Below are 16,672 nucleotides of genomic sequence, written 5' to 3'. Positions count from 1 at the left end.
TTCCTCCCATTTCTACCCAGCTTATCAATGCCCAATTCATTTACTTCTCTTACATTCCAGATGAATACCAGGCCTCCCCCGTCTCTGCACTGTAACATTCTTTAAAAGCTGGGAGTCTTTTATCCTCCGTATGGCAAAAGCTTTTATTTTATAGAAACATATCTATGATATCTAAGGTGGAAATTACCATTATGAGATGCTGTTTTTAAAGTTCTTCCTTTTAAAAATAAATAATTATTATTTTTCAATGACAGTTGATGTACAGTATTATACCAGTTCAGGTGTACAGCCCAAAGCTGAGTGTGTGTCTTTTACTTGTAAGGGAACCTGCCAGGCGACAAAGAGTCTGCTGGGGTTTGGGTGGCTTTTAAACACTGTCCAACCCTAGTAGGATGAAGGTACAAGGGATCACTGGTTGGGTGGCTGAGACAAACAAAAACTAAAAAGCCATGGCGTGCTCACCTGGGGGGTGCCCAGTCATGCCGTGTACAGTCGAGAAGTGTACCTACATATGTCTTGTTCCTCCACGTTACGTTTACCACCAGCATCCCTGGAAGACAAGAAGACTCAGATATAGACAAGAGGAGCCCTTCTGGCCACTGAGATTTTCCATTTGAGTAGCATTCTGGCTCCTGCAGGAGAGCTGAGGGCTGCTAGGGGTCCCAGCGGGACAGACGGGGTTGGGTGGAAGAGCTCTGTGGGGACCGCCCGCAGCACTGCAAAGATTTCACAGTCCAGTTAAGGTGTATTTTTGTAACTTAAAGAAGTGAAACAACAAATCGATGTTTTTCTCTCCCTTCCCCCTTCTTCTTGCTCTAAAATAAAAGACAACAAAAAACAAAAACACATATCCTTAAAAAATTGTGTTATCTCAAATGTACTAAAAAATACAAAGAATAACCTAACAAAAACTCACATATCCACCACTCAATGACTTATAAGGTTTTGTGCCATTTATGAGTCATGTTTTTGGTGTCAAGTCTAAGAACTCTTTGCCCACTGAAGAGTTTCTTCTACATTTTTTCCCTAAAAGTTTTACAGTTTTCTGTTTTAGTCCTTGATTCATTTTGAGTCAATTTTTGTATGAGATTTTTTTTTCTTTGCCTATGATGTCCCTGTGTTTCAATACCACTTATTGAAAGGCTACCTTTCATCCCAAGAATTGCTTTTGCACCTTTGCCAAAACCAGTTGGGTGTATCTGTGTGTCTGTTTCTGAGTTCTCTGCTCTGTTCCATTGGTTTGGTTTCAGTGCCTATTCCTCTGCCAATATCACAGTCTCATTGGTTACGGCAGCTCTGTAAACATCCGAGTCTTCCCACTTTATTCTTTCTCAAAACTGTTATAGCTATTTTCGTTCCTTTGGCCTTTACATAGAAATTTTAGAATAATTTTATCTATATCCACAAAATATCTTGCTGGAATTCTGACAGGAATTGTACTAACTTATATATCAATTTGGGAAAAATCGACATCCTACTATGTGCTCCCTATTTATTTAGATCTTCTTTGATTTCTTTTACCAGCATTGTATAGTTTCAGCACACAAATCTTGTAGATGTTTTGTAATTTACTCCTAAGTAGCCCTGACCAGGTAGAGCTCAGCAGGTTAGAGCACTGTCCCAATATGCCAAGGTTGCGGGTTTGATCCCTGGTCAGGGCGCATATAAGCAATCAACCAATGAATGCATAGATAACTGGAACAACAAATTGATGTTTTTCTCTCCCTCTCTCTGTCTCTTTCTCTCCCCCTTCTTCCCTCTGTCTCGAAAATTAGTAAGTAAAAATAAAAAAAATTTACTCCTGCCTTTGGCTGGGTGGCTCAGCTGATTGGAACATTTTCCTGTACACTGGAAGGTTGCAGACTGAATTCTCAGTCAGGGCACATACTTAAGTTGTGGGTTCAATCCCTGGTCAGGAAGCATACAGGAGGCCACCAATTGATGTTTTTCTTTCACATTGATCTATCTCTCTCTCTCTCTCTCTCTCGCTCGCTCTTTCCCTCCTCTCCCTCTCTCTAAAATCAGCACATATATACTTGGGTGAAGATTTAAAAAATAAATTTACTCCTAGGTGTTTAATTGTTTTGAGCTATTATAAATGGTATATTTTTAAAATTCAGTGCTCATGTGTTCATAGCTAGTATATAACAGACATATAATTGCTTTTGTTTATCTTCTATGACTTAGCTAAAGTCACTTATTCATTCTAGGAGTTTTTTTTAATATGGTCATTGGGATTTTCTCTGTAGGCAATCATAGTACTGTGCAAATAACTACAGCTGTATTCCTTCCTTTCAATCTGCATGCCTTTTATTTTGTGTTATTGCAATAGCTAGACCTTCGGGCACTAATCTGAATAGGAACAGTGAGAGCTGGCATCCATCCTTTCCTTGTTCTTGCTCTTGGGGGGTGGGGGGGAAGCATTCAGTTTCTCACCTTTAAGTACAATGTTCAGCTCCATGTCTGGGATATATGAGGCAAAAAGAAAACCCAAAGAACTCACTACCATGATGGAAAGGGAGGGATAAAGAGAGGGAGAGGTAATTCCTGCACCACCTCCTCCCGCCCCGCCCCACAACCAGGGACTTAGTCTGCAACCCAGGCGTGGGATCAATCCACTGAGCCAAAGCAGCCAGGGCTGGTCTGACTTTTTTATGTCTACTTCATCTTTCCCAAAGTGGAAGTCCTAGTTAAATTTTATTGGTTGTCTTTTTTTTTAAGAGAGAGGGGAAGGAAAGGGAAGGGAGGGGAGGGGAAGGAAGGGGAGGGGAGGGAGAAAAACATCAGTGAGGTGAGAAACATTGTATGCTCCATGACTGGGTACCAAACCCACAACCTAGGCACACGCTCTGACTGGGAATCCAACCGTGACCTTTGGCTTCGTGAATGATGAGCCACACTGGTCAGGGCTTGGTAATTTTTGTTAGTTTTAGATTTCTAGTATACAAAATTTTGGTTTGAAGGCTGTTTTTGAGTGAAATGTTTTTGTTACTGATTTTCCCCATTCTGTGTTTGATGCTTTGCAAATTCTTCCACTTAGTCCCCTAAGGACCTAGTCTGGACAGGTCTTCTAATGGCCTGTGCCATTGGAAGAAATTTAAAATATCATAGTTCTGATCATTGAACCAGCAGGTAGCTTGACATGCTTCTTCACAACTCCTTAGGCTTTCTTCTGCCCCTACTCAATTAGCTGTTCTGAAGCCTCCTTCCATGAGGCTGATTGGGGGTCAGCATTTCACTGCCCTGGCCTCAAGTTCTCTCTCTTCAGGGGGCATTTTCAGTATCCAGTTATTGCTCAGAAATTCATCTCTCAGGTACCAATCTCTGCTCCCAGTTCTGGAGGCTGGCAGGCCTGCTGCTTCCCTCAGTGACTTACATCTCTCCTACTTCTGATGCCTGGAGATGGTTATTTTGTTTTTGAGCCCAAATATGTTCTTTGATTTTCACTTGATATATTTCAGTCCTTGCCATGTGTTTGGACCAGAGGGGATGTATCAAAAATTTGAACACAGTCATTTTGATAGGAAGCCCCAAGGCACTAGAGAGTATCTAGAGAGTAAGTTGGGGAACTCTAGAATTAGCCCTTTGTTTTGGTCATACACTAATACAATACTCTGATCCACTGCTCCATCTCTAGGGCCTGTCTGTAGTAACTCACTTATATCCACTTTCTTCTTTAATGGAGACTGCTGTCTAAAGACCACTGGACTTGGAGTTAGACAACCTTAGTCCAAATCCTTGCTCTGCTACAGCATAACCTTGAACAAGATAGTTAACCTCTATGAATCTCAGAGTTTTAATCAATACTACAGAATTAAAACAAATTAATAAGATTTTAAATTAAATTACTAGCTCATAGTAGGCTTTTAATATGTCAACCCAAAGAAAGTGCTCAGACACATGATGGATGTCGGGACCAGAGCCCTGAACTTTTTGGGCATGCTTCTAAATAAGGCCTTATTTAGCCTCTGTGCTTTTGGGGATCAGATTTTAGGATGCCCTGTCATAAAACCAGATCAGAGAAGAAAGCTGGGGAGAAAAGGATTATCCTACTAGATCTAATAAAATTAGAGCAGGAAAGAGCTTTGGTTTAGCACATTAGATTCTAGTTTAAGCATTTACTGAACATCTATTATGTGCTAGATATTTTGATACTCATTAGCTTATCAAATATTTAGTCTTAAATCACTTTTCGAATAAGGCATGCCATCAAGGCAAAGCATAGTTCTCCCAACACTCCTGCCATGTAGGGACTGTTAAAGCTACTTTACAAATCAGGAGATGAAAGCCCAGAAAGGTTAAGTAATTTACCAAAAGTCTCATTATTTATTAGTGGTCAGACCTTTAAGGCATTACACAGCTATCTCTAGTGGATTCTGATTAGTTTTACACAATTTTCTCAAAATGCCCCTTTATCTTCATCTTAGATAAAACAAACCAAAACAACAACACATATAGGACTGCAGGGGGGTCTGGGGGAGAGGGGGAGATCTGGAGGGGAAGGACAGGATTCCTATCCCGTCCACCCTTTCCTAGGGCCCTGGCTTCTTAAGGGACACAGCAAACCTAAGGAAGCAACTAGACTAAATTCTCTCTGGCTATTAACAAGTGATTTCAAATGGATGTTTCCCTCAGTGGTGGTTGCTCTGATTACTGTATAACCAATTTGAACAGGAATAGAATCTACTTATTTCTACACAAGGTAAGACTTAGAGATAGGCACCTCATTAATAAGGGCAGATGAGCACAGCTGTGTATAAAGAGCAGGCATACAATTAGAAGACCAATGTTAGTCTTACTCTCAAAACAGCTGGGCAGGAACACATTTATAAATCTGCCTTCTTCCGCTGGTATGATCTGCAAACCTTAGCAATAATGAATGAGCTGAAAAGAAGACAGGGCAGACAGAGTGCTGGAAATGGCAGAGGGGAAGAGGAAAAATTCTGTATGGAAAAACAAAATGGAGGCTTGTTTAAATGTCAAAGCAAACACTTTTCTGAAGTGTAACTCTCTTCCTACAAGGTTCTGAGTTGAGACAGCTGGGAGAATAAGAGGACAGGAAAGAAAAAGCAGAAAAATGACACTTAGCAGACCTAGTTTCTCTATTAGGGGCTAGCTTTAGGGCAGTAAGTAGGCTGAAGAGAAAGAGAAAAATTGATTTTCATTTTATAAAGCTTCTTATTTTGAGTAAGTGTTCACAAAATAGGGAAAGACTTGGTTCGTTTGAAGATAATAATAATGCTAAAGCTAGTAGTAATAAATTGTGCCTCGTGTTTCTCCAGGTGGTTGGTTTCAGAGCTCCCAAGGGTCTCTCAGACAACAGCTCATGAAACAGTGAGTTCTGGAGCATTGAGTGCTCTCCCTCCTAAGGCTGACCAATGCTGGGGCAGAGGAAAGGGGAAAGACTGAGGTCTGAGGCAGCAGTCAAGTCCGCGGGGTCTCAGGGAAAAGCCCAATGTTGAGACAAAACTCGTCCCCAAAGCAGCACTGCCATGCTTCGGAGGACAATGGGAAGGACACTGTGCCCCAGAACAGCTGCGTACTCAAGACTGATCCACATGGGTCTCCGGGCCTCGTTTTACCATTTCCGCCGGCACGCACTTTCTCTCAGGGATCCTGCACCTTCCTGCTCAGCTGACCCCGCTCCTTGAAACACTTCTCTCACTTGGCTTTCAGGACAAGGATATCACACTCTCTTGGTTCCCCCCTCATTTTTCTGGTCATTCCTCAGCATCTTTTTTGCTTCTTTATGTCTAATTGATGACTCTTTTTTTAAAAAAAATATTTATTTATTTATCTTTAGAGGGGAAGGGAAGGAGAGAGGAAGAGAAACATCAATGTATGGTTGCTTCTCGTGCATCCCCTGCTGGACCCTGGCCTGCAACACAGGCATGTGCCCTGACTGGGAATCGAACCGCGATCGTCTGGTTCGCAGGCCGGTGCTCAATCCACTGAGCTACACCAGCCAGGGCTAATTGATGACTCTTGAGCTTCTGTCTCCAGCCCCAACCTTTCCCCTGAACTCCAGGATTCATACATCTAATTACAAATTTGATATTTCCATTTAATGTCTATATAGAGATCTCAGACTTAACATGACCCCAGCTGAGCTTCTGATATCCACTCTCCTGGACACCCCCCTCCCCAGCCAACCAGCAACTGGCTCTGAGTTTCCCCCTATTTCAGGTAATGGCCTCATCCTCCTTTCAAGGGCTTGGGTTCCAAACCTTTGGAGTTTTACTAGACTCCGCTCTTCTTCTCAAGCCCCACATCCGACAAGCAAATCTTGTTTGCTTGACCTTCAAAACCTACCCAGATTTTGACCACATCTCACTACCTGCACCTCTCCAGCTCCAAGAACTCCTTAAATTATGGCAACAGCTCCCTAACTTACACCTGTCCTTGTCCCTCTCTGATCTATTCATAGGGCTGGAGCCAGAGAGAGACTGTTAAAACCTAAATCATATCCTATGATTCCTCTGCTCAAAACCCTCCAAAATCTCCTTTCCACTTCACCCAGATGAAAGGCCTAAATTCTAACGGTAACCTCAACGCATGATGTGGCCCTGTATTACCTCCCTGACCAATGTCACCTTCCACAACTCTGCTCCTCACTCCGCTCCAGCAAGGCGCTCTACTTGCTCTTCGAACACAACAGGAATGTTCCCCTCTTGTGGCTTTTGAACCTGCCATTCCATTTACCGGCAACATATCCTCAAAGCGTACGAGGCTATCCCTAATTCCCATTTATATGGTCCTGAGTTCCCTTTCCCACCCCCCCCATAGTATTTATCAGTATGAAAACAGAAGAACTTTTATTTATTATCTTGTTTATTGTCTGTTCAGTCCTATTAGAATGTAAGCTCCATGAAGGCAAGGATTTTTATAAGTATTTTTCACTTGCTGTATCTGTAACTACTAGAAACATATTTGGTATATTAGTAGGTGCTCAATAAACACAGTATATGTTAAATAAATGAATGTTTCTCATTTCTCTCCAGAAATTCTGTTTAAAGAAATAAAAGCAGAGGGGCGAGAAAAAAAAGAAATAAAACCTCACAAGGAGTTTCATCCTTATTCATATAATAAGTTGAAGGAATCTTACTAAAGTTTGAAACGAATGACTTATTTTGTGGGCTAAGCATCTCCTTCAACCAGCTCAGATGGTAACTAGCTGTATAACTCCAAGCAATCTACTTTATCCTCATGGGTTTCAATCTTTTCATCTGTAAAATGAAAGAGTTGGGCTAGATGACCTTCAAGTCTCTCCTTACAACTCTAAAATTCCGTGGTTCTGTGAGAGGCTATGAAACTCAAGCACTTAAATGTATAAGAGACTTTTAAAAAATATAAAGCTGCATTTCCCATGAAGTTTTAACAGTGATCAAAGACGTAAGGTAAAGAAAATATAAGGCATAAAGTAAAAGATGTATCATTTCAGGCATTATTTACCTGGAAAAACAATTTTACCTGAGTGGGAATATAAGTTGGTAAAAACACTATGGAAAATTATTTTATTTCTACCAAAGCTCATGCATTTCTAAATAGATCTTCTAACACTAAACATATACCCACCCTATGGCCAAGCAGTTCTTAGAAATAACTATTCTCACCAAGAGACATGCAAAAGAATGTTTATAGCAGCTTCACTCACAATAGCCCCAAACTGGAAACAACTCTTATGTCCACAAAAAGTAGAATGGATAAATAAATTGTGGCGTATTTATAATGCAACACTACACAGCACTGAAGAATGAACTATGCTCACATACTACAGCATGGAGGGATCTCACAGAGTATGTTAAGTGAAAGAAGATGAGAGCCTTAGCTGGTATAGCTCAGTGGAGTGAGTGCAGGCCTGTGAACCAGAGGATCACGGTTTGATTCCCAATCAGGGCACATGCCTGGGTTGCAGGCCAGTTCCCAGCAGGGGACGCATGAAAGGCAACCATACATCGATACTTCTCTCCCTCTCTCCTTCCCTTCCCTTCTAAAGATAAATAAATAAAATCTTTAAAAAAATGGGGAAAAAAGTACATATCATGTGATCACATTTCCAGATAGAAAACTCATCTATGGTGATAAAAAGTCAGAATGGTGGTTACTGTTTGCAGTGGTATTGACTGGACAGCACATGAGGGAACCCTCTAGAGCACAGGTGGCAAACACAAGGCCCACAGGCTGAATCCTGCCCTCCACCTTGTTTCATCCAGCCCAGCACCTTGTTTCTACCCAACAGCAGCACTGAGCTCTTGTTTAACAGTTAAGGAGTAGTTACATTTGTACAGTCCTAGAATTACATTCGACCCTTTGAAGGCAACCATGAGGCTGATGTGGCCCCCGGTGAAAATGAGTTTGACACCCCTGTTCCAGTGGTGCTGGGAACGTTCTAATTCTGGACCTAGGTAGTGGTCATACAGCTATATATGTGTGGAAACATTCATCAGGCCATGTACTTAATATTTGGGAATTTTATTTATGTTATACTTCAATAGAACATTAAAGTGATCTACAACAGGCAGTGCGTTCTCTTGAGAATTTGAAAGCTTTCTGGAATGTGGTAACCAGTTCGGTTAGTTAACTTCTGTAGGGAAAGTGCCCCTCCTCTGAGAGTAATCAATAAACAATGACCGGCCATCAACATGAGCCAGGGGACTGTGCTGGGAACAATGTATATGATGCTTTGTTTATTGGCAACACTGCTCCACACAGTTTTTGCAGTTCATTTTAGTAATTAAGCTCAAGATATTTAAATTGTGAAATTTCTAGAGTTTTCTATATTACTACTATGCCTAGAGGGGGAAATCACCATCCATATTATCTACTGCTGGTGGGTATATGAAATTGGTATGAAACCTTGAATACCTATATTACAGGTATTTACCCATAAATATTCTCAGTGTAAAAAACAAGGCATTTGTTGCAATAGTGAATAACAACAAAAGATAGGAAACAAACTGAATGCCTTTCAACGAGGGACCCATTAAATACATTTTTGTACATCCACATAATGGAATACTATGCAGCTGTTAAAAAGACTGAGACAATGATAAATAAGCTGATATAGAACAAATACTTAGATATACAGGTGAGCAAAGAAAAAATATGGCACAGAATTATTACTATAGTATGCTACCATCTGTGTAAAATATAAGTGAATAAATATGTATTTATAAGTGTATAGTATGTCTCTGGAAGGATATAATGGTGGTCCTTCTCCAGGTAAGAGAAACTTGTTTTTTACTCTATGCTTATTTTACCTACAAATTTTGCACCATATGCATGTATTACTTATTTTTAAAAAAAGATAAAAATAATTATTAATTTTGGTAGGAATATTTAAAAATGTTTTTTAATTTTTCCCATTAGGAAAGAATGCAGCAATATTGAACTTCAAAAGGGCATTCAAGTGGCAGGACAGACACTATCTCTGAAACCTTGTCTTATTTCCTTAAATGGGTAACCTCTATTCAATTCAGATTATCCGAGTGATTGTGGCAGCTTGAAAATATGTCCACAAATTCTCTGACTTTCCCCCTTTAAAAGGTGAGACCTAATTCCCTGACCTTGAACATGGGTTGCACTTCAGCAATTTCTAATAAACAGAATGTGGTGGAAGTGACGTGCATGGCTTCTCAGACTAAGCAATGAAAGGCAGTGAGGGTTGCTCCTTACTTTTGCTCTTGGATTACTCCTCTTAGGGAAGACAGCTGCCGTGTTGTGAGGACACTTAAGCAGTGCACTCTATACAGAGGTCCATGAGGCCAGGATTAGAGGCATCCTGCTGACAGCCATGAGACGGGCCAACATGGCAGTGAATCCTCCGGCCTCTAATGAAATTCTGGATGATGGCAGCCCTGGCTGACATCTTGACTGTGACCTCATGAAAGACCTTGAGACAGAACCAGCCACCTAAGACATTCCTGAATTTTTGACTCACAGAAAATATATCAGATAATAAGTATTGTTTTAGTCCGCTATATTTTGGTGGTAATCTGTCATAACAATGGATAATCTGAAGCTGTGTCTTATCCTGAGTAGGCAAAGAAGTCGTTTAACTTATTTATTCCTTCCTGGACCAAATATACACTGAGCTTCTATTATTTGCCAGATATTGTGCTAAGTACTAAAATCACATAAAACAGCTAAGAAGATATGAAGGTCCATTCCTGAGCTGGGAGCAAATATTTATAAAGAGCCTACTTTGTGGAATTCACTGCACTAGGTACTGGAGAGCAAAGATAAATATTATGGCCAGAGGCCTGCTTTCAACACAAGGGACAGAAAAGGGGAAGGGCAGAGGTACAGGGTCCTGTGAGACTGAGTACTCTGTAATTGAGGTTTCAAATGAAACATCAACATTTGCTTTTATGTTGCTTTTAAAGATTTTTAATTATTTATCTTTAGAGGGGAAAGGAAAGAGAGAGAGAGAAATATCAATGTATAGTTGCCTCTGGTGTGTCCCCTGCCTGGAACCGGCCTGCAACCTAGGCATGTGCCCTGACTGGGAATCAAACCCCCATTGGCTGGTTCGCAGGCCCGAGCTCAACCCACCAAGCCACACCAGCCAGGGCTTATGTTGCTTTTAAATCTTATCAATCTGAATTTTCAATTTTGGTTGATGTTCACAACTACTCTCTGGATAAAGGAGAGTTTAGCTATAAATGAGAGCTAACTAAATACTTATGGTAATATTAGGCACTAAAAGTTGTTTGCTGAACAGATGAAAATGAAAAATCAGTTTGGGACTCAAAATAACAATTGTTTTAATGAATGAATGAATTAATTAATTAATTTTGTTTTTAGAGGGGAATGGAAGGAGAGAGGGAGAGAAATATCAATGTATGGTTGCCTCTCGTGAGTCCCCTGCTGGGAACTGGCCTGCAACCCAGGCATGTGCCCTGACTGGGAATTGAACTGCCATCCTCTGGTTCACAGGCCCGTGCTCAATCCACTGAGCTACACCAGCCAGGGCTGAAAATAACAATTGTTTAACTGTTTTCATAGAAAAATATTTTGAGAGTTACAAGAAAATGTTTTGAAAATTAAATTAACTTTGAAATACAAGCCATCTATAAGTTGAAGACTCTATACAGAGGCTATTTTCTTCTTTTTCTTCATTATACAGGGACATTATTCTAGATAAGATTATCCTATGGTATGGTAAGAGATGTCCACACTATGGACATTTCTTTAAAGAGCACTACGGTGTTATAGGTTAACAGCCTTCTATTAATTGGGCCAAATTGCTCTGCTGAGGTTTTGTGTTTTGTTTTCCAGTCTTCTCTCTGGTTGTCAGCAGTTACCATACTTTTCTTTTTAAAAAAATATTTAATTTATTTATTTTTAGAGAGAGGGGAAGGGAAGGGGAAGAGTGGGAGAGAAACATCAGTGTGTGGTTGCCTCTCATGTATCCGATACTGGGGACCTGGCCTGCAACCCAGGCTTGTGCCCTGACTGGGAATCGAACCAGAAACCCTTTGCTTCATAGGCCTGTGCTCAATTCACTGAGCTATACCAGCCAGGGCACCGTACTTTTCTTGACATTAATATGTCTATACTCCTTCCCCTACTGCCAACCTCTGTGTCACATCCAACTTCCTTCTTGTAATCTACTCAGATGAGGAAGTCCGGGCAAAAACACTAACGTAGCTCCATCATCAGGCCCTGCAGGTCCTCTAATCTGATTTCATGGTCACTTGTATTCCACATCCATTAATTAATTACATGATTCTCTCAAGAGTGTTATATTTGGAACTCAAAATCTACGGCAAAAAGTTCTCCAGGGAGTAACCAAAGGAATCACCAGTCAGACAAAACCAATTTTGGTAACTCCCTAGAACTAGTTTGTGAGCTTGGAAGGCAGTGTGTGGGTGTATGTGGTCAAAGTCCGATAAACACAATTTTCAAAATTGAAGAGTTGTTTTTACTCCTCTTTTAAGTGTGTTATTTCTACCAATGAGTAATTAAGGTTTCAGTACAGGTACCAAGTAAGAATGCCTAAACATTGTTACAAAATGAAACATGCATCTTTAAGGCTCTCTTAGAAAAAAACTAAAAAGAATTTCTTAAGACAGAGGTTCTCAAAGTGTGGATCAGGGACCCCTGGAAGCCCCAAAGACAGTTTTAAGGGGTCTACAAAGTCAAAACTATTTTCACAATAGTACTAAGACAAATTCGTCTTTTATTTTTATTATCTCATGAGAGCACGTGAGTTTTCCAGAGGATTCATGACATGTAGTATTTCAACAGTGAATACAGAAATACGGGGTCCAGCAGAAGCAAGGCCTGCTTGAGTGTGGTTGGTAGGGTAATGATATGGGTGTAGTAATTCATAGTTTTAATTTGAACATCTCACCTAAAATGTCATATGGCATGCTTGTGTGTGATATTGTCATGTTACAGAATTACATGCTTATGACTTTGTAATAAAAAATTTTGTAATGAAAATGGGGCATTATTTATGCTGGACCCTGTATATATGAAAATCTAGCTTGTCATCTATTAAGCCAGACATCAAAATATTAGTAAAAATGTAAAATAGTGCTATTCTTCTCACAAAATATTTTTGTTTTAGAAACTATAGTTTTCACTTCTGGCCAAGATGGAGGCATAGGGTAGATACACCCTGCCTTCCCACACAACCAAAAGGACAACACATTTAAAAGCAAAAAATAACCAGAACTGTTAGAAAATTGAACTGTAAGGAAGTCCAACAACCAAGGAGTTAAAGAAGAAACATTCATTCCGGCTGGTGTGCCAAGACAAAGAAATATGGCCCAAATGAAAGAACAGATCAAAACTCCAAAAACAGAATTAAACCTCGAAGAGATAGCTAACCTATCAGATGCAGAGTTCAAAACACTGATAATCAGGATGCTCACAGAAATGGTTGAGTATGGTTGCAAAATAGAGGAAAAAGTGAAGGCCATGCAAAGTGAAATAAAGAAAAATATATAAAAAATGAACAATGAAGGGAAGGAAACCAGTACTCAAACCAACAATCTGAAGCTGAAGGAAGAAATAAACATTCAACCAGAACAGAATAAAGAAACAAGAATTAAAAAAAAATGAGGTGAGGCTTAGGAACCTCTGGGATAACTTTTAAGGTTCCAACATCCAAATCATTGGGGTGCCAGAAGGAAAAGAAGAGGAGTAAGAAATTGAAAACTTATTTGAAAAAATAATGAGGGAGAACTCCCCCAATCTGGCAAAGGAAACAGACTTCCAGGAAATCCAGGAGACCAGAGAGTCCCAAAGAAGTTGGACCCAAGGAGGAACACACCAAGACACATCACAATTAAATTACCCAAGATGAAAGATAAGAGAATCTTAAAAGCAGCAAGAGAAAAGAAGACAGTTACCTACAAAGGAGTTCCCATAGGACTATCATCTGATTTCTCAGAAGAAAACTTACAGGCAAGAAGGGGCTGGAAAGAAGTATTTGAAGTCATGAAAGGCAAGGACCTACATCCAGGATTACTCTGTCCAGCAAAGCTATCATTTAGAATGGGAGGGCAGATAAAGTGCTTCCCAGATAAGGTAAAGTTCAAGGAGTTCATCATCACCTTATTGTATGAAATGTTAATGGGACTTAACTAAGAAAAAGAAGAAGATCAAAGCTATAAACAGTAAAATGACAACAAACTCACAACTAAAGGTTGTGAGTTTTTGAACCTAAAAAACAAAAACAAACTAAGCAAACAACTAGAACAGGAACAGAATCACAGAAATGGAGATCACATGGAGGGGGAGGGGGAAAATGGGGAAAAATATACAGGGAATAAGAAGCATAATTGGTAAGTACACAATAGACAGGGGAGGTTAAGAATAGTGTAGGAAATGGAGAAGCCAAAGAACTTCTATGTACAACCCATGGACATGAACTAAGGTGGGGGAATGTGGGTGGGAAGGAGGGTGCAGGGCAGAGGAGAATAAAGGGGAGAAAAAAATGGGACAAACTGTAATAGCATAATCAATACAATATACTTAAAAAAGGAAACTACAGTTTTCATAAACGTGTTAACATGCAATATAGGTTTATTATTGTTATTTTTAAATAGATTAATAAATACACATTGTAAGAGTTTCTCAGTTTTAATTCCTGTTATGGTAAATACAATGGATATAATATCAACAGAGACAGTCAAAAGCTATATATTGCTTATTAGACCCCGTCATTGTACCAAGTGCTTGCTATTGGAGATTCAAAACTTCCATTGAACTGAAAGTTTTACTCTATTTGGAGGGAGGGAAATGAAGATACATAAAATCAATAGTTAAAAAAACACATACGCTATATACTGTGGTGTAGCCATGGAGTGCAACAGAGCAGAGAAGGAATAGGAAGGATTTTTGTAAATCATAAGGGGATCTAGGATGAGCATGGCACCCATGAGAAAGACCGAAACCAGTGATGAGCTGAGGCTGTTGGAGAACAGGAAGACCTTGAAGAAGCTAGTCCAATGCTTGATGCTAAAGAAATACTTGTTCATTGTTACTGACGTGTGCATTCAAATAAGTTATAGATAGAAAATAAGACAAGAAATCCTGACTGGTGGGCTGGGTTGCTTAATCCACTCTGCCCCATTAGCTGCTGCTCATCTACTATGTAAGAATCCAAGTACAGCTTTCAGTTTCTTTTTTGTTATTCAATTACTTCATTCATTTTACACAGTTTCCATGCTCCTTCCCCCATGGTCTTCTTTATACTTAATGTACACATTTTTGTTTATATAAGTTCATATGAAATTTATAGTATTATTTTGATTTTGTGTATTTAAAAATGTTTTCCTTTTATTGATTCTAGAGAGAGGGGAAGGGAGGGAGAAAGAAAGGGAGAGAATCAGTGATGTGTCAGAGAAACATCGATCAGCTGCCTCTTGCCCATGCTCTGACCGGGAATTGTTGAACTGATGACCTTTAACTTTGTGGGATGACACCCAACCAAGTAAGCCACACTGTCCAGGGCCTAAGTCTTTGCATTTTAATTTACATATATATTATTATGTCATTGAGCTCATTCTGTTTTTTCAACATGGCACTATGTAGTTAAGAATCATCCAGCCCTGGCTGGTGTAGCTCAGTGGATTGAGCACGGGCCTGCGAACCACACGATCGCGATCACGGTTCGATTCCCAGTTAGGGCACATGCCTGGGTTGCAGGCCAGTTCCAGGTTCCCGGTTCCCGGCAGGGGACTCATGAGAGGCAACCATACATTGATATTTCTCTCTCCCTCTCTCTCTCTCTCCTTCCCTTCCCCTCTAAGATAAATAAATAAAAATCTTTAAAAAAAAAGAATCATCCATACTGCTATATTATATCTAACCTGTAAGGTTATTTGTAATATCTGTAACTATCATTTAATAATCAATAATTAATTAATTTTATTTTAGAAATTATTTACTTATTTTTATTATTTTTAAATTTTTCTTTTTTAACAGTATTTTTAAAATTTTTTTTAAAGATTTAATTTATTTATCTTAGAGGGGAAGGGAAGGAGAGAGGAAGAGAAATATCAATGTATGGTTGCCTCTCATGAGTCCCCTGCTGGGAGCTGGCCTGCAACCCAGGCATGTGCCCTGACTGGGAATCGATCCTCTGGTTCACAGGCCTGCGCTCAATCCACTGAGCTACACCAGCCAGGGTCTGTACGGTTCTTAAAGTGTACATGTTGACTTGAGATGTGTACACTTACATAAACTTATATAACACAGATGTAGAGGCAGACAGATAGTTTTAGATGGATTTCCAAATCAACTTCTTCCCCTCACAGAGGATTTTCCCAATACCAACTAACAAAAAAATCCTTCCCATGTTCATTAGTTTGCTTATAAATTAGGGTCTGTTTCTGTACTTCCAAGTAGGTTCTACTGGGCCATTAGTTTTAAACAAATGGCAAAGGATTTCCCCAATTATCCCCCCAAACGCATACTGTATAATAAACAAATATTTTATTTCACAATCATGTTAGCTATTCTCAGTCTTAGGTAAAATATAAACTCTGCAAGTTTTGTCCTCAAAGTTCTAGCAGAGGTGTCCACCATTTTGGTGTCTCTGGGCCACACTGGAAGAAGAGTTTTTGTTTTGGGCCACACATTAAACACATAAACACTAATGAAAACTGATGGGTAAAAAAAAAAGGTTTTATTTATTTTAATTTTAATTATTTATCTTTAGAGGGGAAGGGAAGGAGAGAGGGAGAGAAATATCAATGTATGGTTGCCTCTGCTGAGGACACACAGTGTATCGTGTGTCTCCTGCCGGGAACTGGCCTGCAACCCAGGCATGTGCCCTGACTGGGAATCGAACCGTGATCCTCTGGTTCGCAGACCCGTGCTCAATCCACTGAGCTACACCAGCCAGGGCCAAAAAAAAAAAAGGTTTTAAGTACATTTACAATTTTGTGTTGGATTGCCTTCACAGCCATCCTGGGCTACATGTGGCCGGCGGACCGTGGGTCAGACAAGCCTGTATACTACAGTCTCCTTTCCAATATCCTGTGTAACGGTCCCTCCCTCTACCTATGCCCAGCTCCTTGGTTCCTACCTGTTGGGGACTGGGATACTAAAGACAAGTCACTGGAGTGGGCAGAGAGGACCTCTTTCCCTTTAAAACATTTCTGATTCACTGGCTGTCCTGCCTGTATGGTATCTTTCACCTGTGGATTTT

General features: G+C 40.0%; 1 protein-coding gene across 4 annotated transcripts in view; it reads right to left on the bottom strand.

Moving 5' to 3' along the window:
• Positions 1–16,672, bottom strand: part of ZNF609 (zinc finger protein 609) — a 204,561-nt gene that overhangs the window by 12,047 nt on the left and 175,842 nt on the right. For all 4 annotated transcript variants that reach the window (XM_037054114.1, XM_037054113.1, XM_037054115.1 and 1 more), the window contains one exon: positions 463–550. In XM_037054114.1, coding sequence (XP_036910009.1) covers positions 463–550 — 88 coding nt within the window. The remainder of the gene's footprint in view (positions 1–462; positions 551–16,672) is intronic.

Source organism: Sturnira hondurensis, unplaced genomic scaffold (assembly GCF_014824575.4).
Source record: "Sturnira hondurensis isolate 20B ecotype Veracruz unplaced genomic scaffold, ASM1482457v3 Scaffold0008196, whole genome shotgun sequence".
NCBI classification, from domain to species: Eukaryota; Metazoa; Chordata; class Mammalia; order Chiroptera; family Phyllostomidae; genus Sturnira; species Sturnira hondurensis.
This window is presented reverse-complemented; position numbering and strand designations above follow the sequence as displayed.